Below are 13,171 nucleotides of genomic sequence, written 5' to 3'. Positions count from 1 at the left end.
ACCTCCAACAACTTATCCACCACCAATGTCAGACCCATAGGTCTTTGTTTTCAGACTTCACTTTACATCCCTTCTTAAACAATGTCACAACATTAGCCACCCTCCAGTGCTCAGGTACTTTTCCCGTGTTTATAGATAATATAAATATTTCTGCTATGGACCCTGTAAATTCCTCCCTAACTTAACTACAACATCCTGGGATAAACTTGATCAGGTCCTGCAGATTTATCTAGCTTCATGTTTTCTAAGACTTCCAACGCTTCCAACACTTCCTCTTCTGTAATGTGAACTGTTTTCGAAACATCAATATTTATTTCCCCGAGTTTTCTCGCCGCCATTTCTTTCTCCAAATAAAAAAACTGACATGGAATATTTATTTAATATCTCTCCCATCTCTTGAGAGTCAACACAATGACAACCTCATTGATCTTTAAGGGATTTCCCTCTGAGTATTGGGGAGCCTATAGTACATCCCAAAATGATCACCCATTTCTTATTTCTAATTTCAACCCTTATATTTTCACTAATCAATCACTCAGATCACTCTAATTACAGTAGTAATGTTTTTCCTTAATCAAAAATACTCTCTCCTCCTCTCTTGCCTCTCTTTCTATCTTTACTGTAACATCTAAAATCCAGAACATTTAGCTGCCAGTCCTATCCTGCCCTCAGCCAACTTTCTATAATAGCTACAATGTCCCAATCCCATGTTCCCATATGTACCCTGAATTGATCAGCCTTACCTGTAAGATCACAAACAGTTTAATTCTTCAGAGTTACTTCGTTCTCTGACTTGCTCGTCTGTCTTTTCTAATTAACTTGCTCTTTTCTGATTCATAACCATCTTCATCTTTCTTTGAATTTTCACTATTACAAAGGAACCACACTCCTCACGGAAGATTTATAGGGCTTCCAAAATAGAACTAGCAAATCTCCCTGCCAGGATATTGGTCCCTTTCCAGTTCAGGTGAAACCCATTCTTTTTGAACAGATCTTTTTTGTTTCAGAAGAGATCACAATGATCCACAAAACTGAATTCCTGCATGTTGTACCACCTCTTCAGCCACTTATTTATCTCCCCTATCCTTTTATTCTTTCCCTCATTAGAACCTGGCACTGGAAGTAAACCAGAGATTACTATTTCTGATGTTCTGTTTTTTAACCTTCTAGCTAACCTGTTATATTCATTCTGTAAAGCCTTAAACCTTTCCCTAACTATGTCATTCCTACCAATACGTACAACACTTCCAGTTTCTCACTCTTCCCTTTGACAATATGCTTTAAACATTTTAAGATATCCTTAACACTGGCATAGGAAATCAAAATAGTATAGAACATAGAACTGTACAGCACAGGAACAGGCCCTTTGGCCCTTGATATTGTGCCAAACACAATGCCAAATGAAACTAATCCCTTCTGCCTGTCCTTGGTCCAAATCCCTCCATTCCTTGCATATTCATGTGGTTATCTAAAAGTCTCTTAAATGCCCCTATTGTATCTGCCTCCACCCCAACCCCTGGAAACGCATTCCACATTCCTACCACTCTGTGCAAAAAACCTGCCCCGCACGTTTCCTTTGAACTTTCCCCCTCTCACCTTAAATGCATGCCTCCTAGTATTAGACATTTCAACTCTGGGAAAAAGATTCTGACTGTTAACCCTATCTATGCATCTCATAATTTTATAGACTTCTCTCCAGTCTCCCCTCAGCCTCTGCTGCTCCGCAGAAAACAACCTGAGTTTTTCTAGACTTTCCTTATAGCACATACCATCTAATCTAGGCAGCATCCTGGTAAGCCTCATCTGTACTCTCTTCAAAACTTCCACATCCTTCCTGTAATGTGGTGACTAGAACTGAACACGGTATTCTTAAGTGCAGCCTAACCAAAGTCTTATTAAGCTGCAATATGACATTTTGACCCTTGTACTCAATTCCCTGACCAATAAAGGCAAGCATGCCACTATGCCTTTTTTATCACCCTATCAACTTGTGGGGCCTCTTTCAGGAGCTACGGGCTTGAACCTCAAGATCCCTCTGTACATCAATGCTATTCAGGGTCCTGTCATTAACTGTATACTTTTCCTTAACATTTGATCTCCCAAAGTGCAGTTCCTCACACATATACAGACTAAATTCCATCTGTCGTTTCTCCGGCCATATCTGCAACTGACCTATATCCTGTTGTATCCTTTCACAACCTTTTACATTCTTTGTATCATCTGCAAACTTATTAACCCGCCCATCTACATTTTCATCCAAGTCACTTATATATATCACAAACAGTACAGGACCCAGCACGGATCCCTGCAGGACACCACTAGTCCTGGACCTCCAGCCTGAAAAGCACCTTTCCACCACTACCCTCTGCCTTGTGTGAGCAAGCCAATTCTAAATCCAAGTGGTCAAGTCACTGTGGATTCCATACATCTTACATCCCAAATTATCCTAAATTCATGCTCACAGTCGCAGAATCTCTCGTCTGTGCCCTTGACAGCAGAGTCTCCTATAACAATTATTCTTCTAAATCTTGACAAATCTAGTTTAACATAAGATTCATTCTTCGTGCCCAAGATCTGACTACTTCTTCCCTTTTCCTCTGAAAGATTAGCTCTTTTAACAGTATCCAAAATGGAATATCTGTTTGAGAGAGGAATAGCTGCAGGAGACTTCTGAGCTACCTTCTTACCTTTCCTGACAGTCAATCATTTATCTGACTGATCCTGCTGGGTAAGCACTTCTATAAATCTACTAGTCATCACACTCAGAGTCTCTAATATGTCCTCAGTGACATGAAGTCTAAAAAGAAGTGCTCAATAGCACCTGATATATAAAAAGTAACTACCTTTCCTTACCCACAGATTTAATAATAACTATGCAAAAAAAATTAAACACATAAATATTAAAAAGGAATCACTTAGCTGAACAAACAAAAAAAAAACTCCCCCTCAAATAATCTAACATTCAGCTTTCAATCTTCGGATTAAAAAAACCACTCTCCAGAGCCATCCAAGTGTAGGTCTCTCCACAAGCTCCGTATATAAACCAACAATCTCTCTTTTGTGTTCTTTTTACGTGATTTTTTTTTTGTCAGAAACTCAATAAACACAAACTCTATTGAAAAAAACTTCGCGATTGTAAAAAAAACTGCTTTTATTTTGTTTTCGCGTTATTTAGTTTTTTTAAACTTATTTTAGATGTATATTTTTAGAAAAATAAATGATTAAAACGAGAAAGAGAAAAAAAATTCTCTCTTCAGATCAATACTCAACAAAGATGTGGAGGCCCCCCCCGCAACACAAACTCAGTTTAAAAAATACACTATTTTTTTGTGTTTTTTTTGTAATTATTTGGACAACAGTTCTAAAATGATTCAAAATAAAAATCTTATGATTCTGAAATGTAAAAACCATAAGAGTTATACAAGAAAGCCTGCAAATTAGTAGCAGCTGCAATATCCGCTGATCATAAATCCATGACTGAACTAACTATAATCTGCAGAAGTGCACCATCTTTATCTACATCTAATTTTTGGGTGTAAATGCAATGTGACACTGAGTGTGTGATATTGCATTAATCAGTGGAAATATGACAGAATAAATAACACTCGTTATTTTAAAATCATGGAAGTTCCCTGTTGAAGTATTTATTTGAAACAAACACCCAAAGGATAAAACAAGATGCACCTTTTTCCATAAAAACATATTGATTTGGACTAGTAAGAGAACACATACATTCTATTTCTGACATTAGCATAGATTGGAGACTGTAACCGAGATTTATTGGGTCTCTATTGCTGAGTATCACACCATTGGTACATTTCCTCAGAAGAGGTATAACAAAAAATCTCTTTTAAAAATTGCATTTTATCTTCCAGATTATTTGGTTGATGGCAAGGATGCACACTGCATTATACTCCATATTTATTATTTGTTTCAAAACAAATCTTCAGTATTTGCATTAGAAAATTTGATACACGGCACACTGTCTTGGTTCTAGAATACTGGATGAATAGGAATTCTGGGACAATACTGGCACAGCCAGAACCATAAACTAAAAACTCTAAAGAGCTGAGTTCATCTTCATAGTCTATTGGCTTATTTAACACAAAGGTCAATTTATACTATAGTTGCTGTGACCTGTGAGGCCCAATCAGAATGAACAGGTTAAAGCAACTTCTCTTTTGTGTTTTTCAAACACGTGTTGTTTCATGTGCTATTGATCTTAATATACCCCGTGGATTCCCAATAATGAATGATAGTGTGCAGCCCATATCTGTAACATATCATTTAGATTCCCCTCATTTACTTGTCATAGATTTTATACCAAGTCAAATAATGATAGCATACCCAGATTCTGCCACATGCTGAAGAGTTCATAGGCCATCATCACTCTCATATCACCATATCTGCCAGGAAGAAAATATGAAAGAATGCAGGTCAAGGCAAAGACAGACAGTACCCAGTAAATATGTAACACAAATATGGTTGATTTCATCACTTATTGATTGGCCCCATCATTCAGGAAAAAAAAGTAGGTACTTTTTTTGCATTAATATCTATTCTTATCTTGTTTCATTCAAATCAGATCCAGAACGTCACTTACAGTGGCTTTCTTTCAAACTCCTGCATGATTATGGATCAGTCTTGCTTTCCTCCTATTTTTCATTTGACACATCATCCGAAAATACAAATGTTATTTTTCACCTCGATGATATTCAGCTCTATCTCATTGCTATCTTTCTCAACTCATCCACTGAGGTTAAATTATCAGACTGATTTCCAACATCCATTATTGGATAAGTAAAAATGTCTTCCAACTAAATATTGGGAATATTTAAGTCACCATCTTCAGTCCACACTACAATTGCTGCTCCCTAGCTATTGAAATTCTCTCTCTCCCTGGCAAGAAACTATGGCTGAACCTGACTGTCCGCAACATTGGCGCCACATCTGATAACAATAAGTGCTTCCAAACACATATTGATGATATCAGTTGATTTGCTCACTTTTACCTTTAATAATACACCCCAATTTTGCCACTGCCTCAGCTCATCTGCTACTAAATCCCTCATCCGTGCCTTAGTTACCTCTAAGGATGAAGAATCCAACTCACTCCTGCTTAACCTCCTGTTGACCAGAACCCTGTGCTCATTGACCTACATTACATTAACCCTGATTAAGTTTCATCTTGATTTTGAAGTTCTCACCCCTATTTTAAAATCCCCTACCGATCCATCAATCACCCTTACAACCATTTGAGAGATCAGTGCTCAGCTATTTCTGGTCTCTTGCACAATCCTGATGTTAACTGTTCCAATACTGGGAGCTATATCTTCAGCTACCCAGCTCCTGGAATTTCCTTCTAAACCATCCCTTCTCTTTATTTCTTTACCCCTTCATACATGCCACGAATACTACCCCTTTTTCCAAGCTTCACGTTCTCTTCCCTGTTATCACTTTAGGTGACCTGGTGTCAGATTGTGCTTTATAATGTTTCTGTGAATCACCTTGGAAAATTTATTTCTGTTGAACCAACTATAGTCGTATTATTTGTTACTTTATATTTCATGCCTATATTATATAATGCAGGCTTCCTTCTTATCAAAACTATAACTCTTGGCACAGGCTGTTCACAGAGAATGGTAATGTTCTCCTGAAAGATGGCAATGTTGACAGTACTCACCTATCCAAAATCTTCTTCCTTTTGGCAGGTGTGGCATGTTCTAGTTGAAGACTTGGCTGATTTATAAATAGGACAGCCAAACTAAAATACGAATTCCACACCTATAGAAATGGGTCACAGTGAGAACTGTTCAACAAGAACTCTAAGTTGCAGTTATCTGAGGACAACCAGATCAGAGTGCTGTACTAATTCAGTAGCAATAAGGCAAACATCTCCATCATAAAGCCACCTCTCTGATTATTCTGTCAAAGTCTGACAAATACAAGCTTTCATAGACCCTTTTGGAAACATACTGCAGATTTCACTGTTTAAGGCTTTCTTTTTAAACACATTTAAACACATAAAGATTTACTTTCTTAATGAGGGGGTCAAACAGATTAGATCTTTAAATCAAGATAAAGTAAGTCTCACTCCAGGTGAATGGGGTTTAAATTTACTTGTTAAAGTAACATGGTAGACAGAGAAGGGCAAGGAGCAATTCCTGTGGACTGGCAGTGCAATAATATGCTCAGTTGAAGGTGACAGAAAGAATATTGGTGGAATTCATGAAGAACAAGGATGGTTGGAATAAAGGGGGCATTTTCAGGATGGCAAACTGTAATTAGTGGAGTGCCACAATTACTTACAATATATGTTAATGACATGGATAAGTAAAGTGAATGTACAAAAACCAAATTTGCAGATGACAAAAAAAGGGAAGGCAATGAGTACAGGAGTTGGGAGGTCATGTTGCAGCTTTACAGGATATTGGTTAGGCTACTTTTGGAATACTGCACGCAATTCTGGTTGCCCTGCTATAGGAAGGATGTTGTGAAACTTGAAAGGGTTCAGAAAAGATTTACAAGGATGTTGCCAGGATTAGAGGGTTTGAGCTATCATGAGGGGCTGAATAGGCTGGGGCTATTTTCCCTGGAGCGTTACAGGCTGAGGGATGACCATATAGAGGTTTATAAAATCATGAGGGGCATGAATAGACTAATGTTTCTCACAGTCCTTGCATGGTATTTTGAATATTACATTAGTGTTATTTGTCAATTGTAGTGTTATATGTCAATGGTCTATATCTGTTTACTAGTAGCTATAGTCTAAATACTTATAGTGGCAGGAGGCAGAGTTGTCACTGGTAGCCATAAAGCAAATTTCAAATGCAAGGTTGATTGATTTGGTGGGTAAACTGCAGATAGCATTGCCTGACAGAGCTAAAAAGGCAGAGATAATTAAGATACCAGCACATCATTTAGGTTTAGAGGAAGTACAAAAATGTCCCAGTGCTTCAGATAGGGAAATGTCACAATCACATGATATTCACTCACAGTTGAAGTTGCTGGAGCATTACCAGAGAATGAAAAAAATACAGATGGCAGAAAAACGTAAAGAAAGGGCAAAAAAGATAAGGAAAGGGAGTTGGAATTAAGTAAACAGGAATGGGATATATGAAAAGAGATGAATGGAAAAGAAATGAGAAAAGAAAAACTTGAATATACTCATATTGAGTTTGTACAGGAGGTTGATGAGGCCACTTCTGGAGTACTATGTATAGTTCTAGTCACCCTGCTATAGGAGGATATTATTAAATTGGAGAGGATTCAGAAAAGAATTACCGGGAAGATGCTAGGACTGAAGGTGTGAATTATAAGGAGAGGCTGGATAGGCTGGGACTTGATTCACTGGAGTGTAGGGGGTTGAGGGGCAAACTTATAGAAGTTTATAAAATCATGAGGGGCATAGATAAAGTGAATAGCAAAGTTCTCTTCCTTTGAGTGGCAGAGTTCAAAACTAGGGGCATATTTTGAAGGTGAGAGGAGAAAGATTTAAAAGAGATCTGCAAGGCAACTTTTTCACACACAGGGTTGCTGTTACGTGCCATGAACTGCCAAATTAAGATGTATATACAGGTGTAACATTTAAAAGACTTTTGGACAAATATATACAGAGGAAAGGTTTAAGAGGGATTTGGGGCCAAACACAGGCCCATAGTTTTATTTGGGAAATATGGTTGGCATGGATGAGTTGAATCGAAGGATCTGTTTCTGTTCTGTATGACTCCATGACTCTATGACTCTATAAGTGATGCAGTGGGAAAAACTATATTAACTGCAAATGATGTTACTGCCTGAGGCATATAGGCAAAGGCATCAGACTTTAAGGAAGCAGCCTTGACAAGCATATATTGAATTTGAAAAGGTTAAGCAAATTAATTTTGACAGGTGGATGAGAGCACTAGAGGGTGAAACTATGTATGCAACTCTTAGAGAGGTTGTTCTCTCAGAAGAATTTAAAAACTCACTACCTTCTGTAATAACAACTCATGTTGAGGACGAAAGAGTTGTTACTGCTGGACAGGTAGTGATAATAGCTGATGATTACAAAGCTAAACCTTTTTCTCATCACCCTCATAAATTCAAAAGCTATAGAAAATGAGAGTGAAAGGAAGGCAAGTAGCCAAGGTAAGGAATGGGTAGCTGGTACTGTCCCACGGAGGTTTCCTCACATCAGAAAGGAAAGTTGAGAGTGGAGATGAGAATTTGAAGCCATGGTGTTTCCACTGTAACAAAGTGGGACACATTCATTTGTAAAGTTAGAAGTTGAAAGAGAAACTCATTTTAGAACTTATAAGAATGAGCCTGAAAAGGAACCTCAGCAGGAAAAGGATCAGATTGTAGCTTTGCCTATAACTAACAGACCGGAGGCAAACACTGCAGTGGCTTCAGAAGAAATATATAGGGTAAACGAGAGATATGAAAGGCTTTTACCTAAAGGAAAGCTAATCCCTTTTTCTTCTTTTCAAGCCCATAACTATTCTAAGGGGTACAGAGACTACTCAAACTTTCCTGCTGGAGAAGGATTTAGTTTTCTCTCCACACAGTTCATTGAAAGCCAACGTGTTGGTAAATGGGATAGGTGGAGAGTATATCACAGCTCCACGGTACAAGGTGCAATTACAATGTGGCTTGTTTTCTGGACTAGTAGTATTCAGGGTAGTTACAAAATTATCTGTGAATGGAGTTGGTTTACTTCTGGGGAATGATTTGGCAAGAATGAAAGTCATAGCTTTGCCTATAAGCACAGAAAGTCCAGTTGAGGCTAAAGAATAGTACAGTTGCAGGAATAGGTCCCACGCGTTTTTCCATCATGTGTGGTGATAGCTAAACAAAGTCCATCATTAAGGTTGCAGTAATACCACAAGCAGATATTCAGCAGCTGATATTCTATTTAAGAATGATGATAGCTCAAAGGAAGTAAAAACCAAAAGAACTGCGGATGCTGTAAATCAGGAACAAAAACAAAGTTGCTGGAAAAGCTCAGCAAGTCTGGCAGCATCTGTGGAGGAGAAAACAGAGTTAACGTTTCGGGTCCAGTGACCCTCCCTCAGAACTTAACTCTGTTTTCTCCTCCACAGATGCTGCCAGACCTGCAGAGCTTTTCCAGCAACTTTGTTTTTGCTCAAAGGAAGTGTTTGACATGTCTTTATTAACTGAGGCTCAGGAAGCAGATCCATTGTTAAGTAAGTTAGCAAAGACAGTTCACACTGAATCCAGGGCTGAAAGGGTATCAGAGTGCCACCAAATAAGAAACGGAGTTTTGATGAAGCAGAGATATTCTTTCAGATTTAGAACATAGAACATAGAACATAGAACATTACAGCGCAGTACAGGCCCTTCGGCCCTCAATGTTGCGCCAACCTGTGAAACCAATCTGAAGCCCATCTAACCTAAACTATTCCATTATCATCCATACGTTTATCCAATGACTATTTAAATGCCCTTAAAGTTGGCAAGTCTACTACTTTTGCAGGCAGGGCATTCCACGCCCTTACTACTCTCTGAGTAAAGAACCTACCTCTGACATCTGTCCTATATCTATCACCCCTCAATTTAAAGCTATGTCCCCTCGTGCTAGCCATCACCATCCGAGGAAAAAGGCTCCCACTGTCCACCCTATCTAATCCTCTGATCATCTTGTATGTCTCTATTAAGTCACCTCTTAACCTTCTTCTCTCTAACAAAAACAGCCTCAAGTCCCTCAGCCTTTCCTCATAAGACCTTCCCTCCATACCAGGCAACATCCAAATTTGCAGAAGTAGAATGGATGGCTGTTCATAAGACAGTGGGACTGCTCAGATATCCTAAGGAGATACTACGAGTAGCGCATGAAGTTCCTATGGCAGGACATGTAGGAACACGCAGGCAACAGATAACAGCTATTTTACATGGCCAGGACTTCATAAAGATGAAGTGTAGTTCTGTAAAACATATCGTACATATCAGGTAGTAGGAAAAGCTCAACGTGAAATCAAATCTGCACCTTTGATATCAATATCAGTTTCTGAAGAATCATTTAGTCAAGCATTAGTAGATTATGTAGGACCATTACTAAGAACAAAATCAGGACATCAGTACATCCTAATAATTATGGACATGACAACTTGATACCCAGAGGCTATCCCTTTAAGGATGAACACAGCCAGGGTAGTGATGGAAAACTTAACACTTTATTTTCCTGGTTTGGACAAACAATTGATATATCGTCAGAGCAAGGTTCTAATTTCATGTCTGAAGTTTTCCAGGAAATCATTAGCGGTTTGGGTATGAAATAATTGAAGTCGAATGCATTTCATTAGCAAACACAAAGAGCTTTACAGAGGTATAATCAGACTCTAAAATCCAAAATTAAGGCAAATTATCCTGAATGTCCACAGGACTAGAGATTCCCAAATAATGTCATTGATTTTAGCCTGTCTGAATTAGTTTATAGACATGAGATCAGAGATCATAGAGATGAACAGCAAGGAAGCAGACCCTTCATTTCAACTCGTCCATGCCGACCAGATATCCTAAATTAACCTAGTCTCTTTTGCCAGCATTTGGTCCATATCTTTCTAAACCCTTCCTATTCTTCTACCCATCCAGATGCCTTTTAAATGTTGTAATTGTACCAGCCTCCACCACTACCTCTGGCAGCTCATTCCATACGTGCACCACCCTCTGCCCCTTAGGTCCCTTTTAAATCTTTCCCCTCTCACCTTAAACCTATGCCCTCTCGTTTTGGACTCCCCTACCCTGGGGGAAAAAAACCTTGGCTGTTCACCCTATCCATGACCCTCATGATTTTATAAACTTCTGGAAGGTCACCCATCAGCCTCTGATGCTCCAGAGAAAATAGCCCCAGTCTGTTCAGCCTCTCCCTACAGCTCAAACCCTTCAACATCCTTGCAAATCTTTTCTGAACTCTTTCAAGTTTCAGAACATCTTTCCTATAGAATGGAGATCAGAATTGAACGCAGTAAAGGTCACCGATTCAAATCTGGGTGCCCCTTTTACACAGGCACCTTGACTCAACGTCAGCTGTGTTTCATTAAAATTAGAGAATTCATGAATGAGACAGATGAATCCTCAATGTTGGATTACATCTTTCTAGGAAGACTCACAGGAGTATGTAGTGAGCACAGGAACATTTCAAAGTCTCACACGTGAAAATGGGCAGATAAACATTCAACAACTGCAGAGGTTCAAGCAGGAGATGAAGTATTGGCATTTTTGCCTTTAAAAGGTGAACCTCTGAAAGTGAAATTCAGTGATCCACATAAAGTAACAAGAAGGTTTAGTAAAGTGATTTATCTATTGGGACAGTTAGGCAACGTGTCCACATATTTCGAGAAAGGACAACGGGAGGATCTTGTAAGACTACTGAGGAAGTATGAGGTAATCTATAGAGATGTACTACATTAGATAGTCTTGATACAGGAGAGTCAGGACCAATAAAACCTTATCAGCTGAACCCAGAAAAATAAGCTCAGGTGAAAACAGAGACATACTGGACAACCACATGATGGATCCTAGTCAATGTAGCTGGGTTTGACTGACAGTATTGGCTCCTAAACCAATGTATCAACTAGACTTTGTATAAATCATAGAAGGTAAATGTGATAATAAAAAGAGATCCATACTCAATTCCACAATTGGAAGACTGCATTGATAGGGTTGGCAGTGCCTTATTCCTTTCTAAGATTGATCTATTGAAGGAGTGTTGGAAAGTGCCTTTATCATCAAGGGATAAAAAAAACTTCTGCATTTATTACATCAAACAGATTAAACCAATGTTGTGTGATCCCAACTCCTCGCATCCCCAACTGTTCGTCATGCTCTCTATCTCCCATTTCCCCTTCCATTAACCCTCTCAAGTCTCTCTGCACCTTCCAGTATTGCTCCCCTGCCTTTCAGCCTCACTCTCCCCCAACACATTCTTTGCAGCCTTTACCTTACTTACCACACTTTGCAACCTCCCTCTCTTCCCCGCCTTGTGTAGCCTACATGTATCTCTTCCCCAGCAGTTTCCTTGTGCTTCCTTCCTGTCAGCCTGCCCTCTCAACCCCCTTGCAGTTTCCCTCTCTGTACCCCCAGGCAGCCTCTACCTCACAGCCTTTATCTCTCTCTCTCTCTATTTCTACTGTCCCCGCCCCGCAGTCTTTTGTTCTTATTAATATACACAACTCCAAACCTGTAACCTCTACTTTGATCCAAGTTCTCTTCCCACTCCTGCAGCCTCTGTCCCTAACCATCTTTCCCCTCCCTGACCTTTGCAATTTCCCCCTTTCTCTCTCTCTCTGTCTCTCTGTCTCTCGCTTCTCTTAACCCTGCAGATACCCTCTCTCCCTCCAGGCTTCCCCACTCAATTTCCCAAACTCTGACCCCTGCAATTTCCCCTATCTTGTGCCCCACCAGACACCTGCTGCCTTAATCGCTTCCTCCCACCCCATCTCCCCAATCTTGGTAGCCTCCATATCTTTGTTCGTCCCCACCCAGCCTGGGAACTTACACTTGCCCAGCCTGAATCTGCAAACACTGATTGCCATGACACACCACATTGCTGTTCCTCCAATCACAGGCTGATGCTGTCTCACGTTTCTGCTGATGGGCTCATTCTGCTGCTAGGTTCAGTGATTAACTTGTCAGCAGTAAAGACAGGAGAAAACCAGCCTGTGATTGGGAGGAGCAGCTTCTAAGAGACTTCATTCAATCTATGGCACTCTAGTGATTGAATTTTCCCAGGTGTTTTGGGTGCAATTTGTCATCTGCTCCCATGTGCTTTGAGTGCTGCTACATAACCCCCTCTCCTGGGTCCTGGTTAATGTGAACATTTTGGACATATTCATGGCAGACATGTATCACGATTGATCTCCATCAAGTACACCATAATGTACTAACATGTGCCTGAACTCTGTACCCTGGGTCTGCACCCTATCATTATGGAGCCTCAATCCTCACCGTCCTGTCTTTTGCTCCTTGTCTTCCTGGGAGTTTGAGCTCTGTTGGAAGATAGAATTCTGAGATCAAGGTTTAAATCCCATGCTGACAGAACACTATGCCATGGAGGTGGCATTATGTCACTGTAAAACCCTAATTGATATCCACATGATTGTATTTTCACCATTACATGGCTACAAAATAATGGGTAGGAACCTTAGTTTGAATTTTTCCTCTTTGGTCA

General features: G+C 39.6%; 1 protein-coding gene across 1 annotated transcript in view; it reads right to left on the bottom strand.

Annotated features, from left to right (window-relative positions):
- The window catches only part of dock3 (dedicator of cytokinesis 3), an 821,127-nt gene that overhangs the window by 130,874 nt on the left and 677,082 nt on the right, over window positions 1-13,171 (bottom strand). Inside the window, exons 27-28 of the mRNA XM_048606243.1 lie at window positions 5,684-5,784; window positions 4,348-4,406 (exon numbers count right to left, since the gene is read on the bottom strand). Coding sequence (XP_048462200.1) covers window positions 4,348-4,406; window positions 5,684-5,784 — 160 coding nt within the window. The remainder of the gene's footprint in view (window positions 1-4,347; window positions 4,407-5,683; window positions 5,785-13,171) is intronic.

The sequence above is a fragment of the Rhincodon typus genome, chromosome 16 (genome assembly GCF_021869965.1).
Source record: "Rhincodon typus isolate 14 chromosome 16, sRhiTyp1.1, whole genome shotgun sequence".
Classification (NCBI taxonomy): domain Eukaryota; kingdom Metazoa; phylum Chordata; class Chondrichthyes; order Orectolobiformes; family Rhincodontidae; genus Rhincodon; species Rhincodon typus.
Note: the sequence above shows the minus strand (reverse complement) of the source record. Positions and strands in the feature narration are given on the sequence as shown.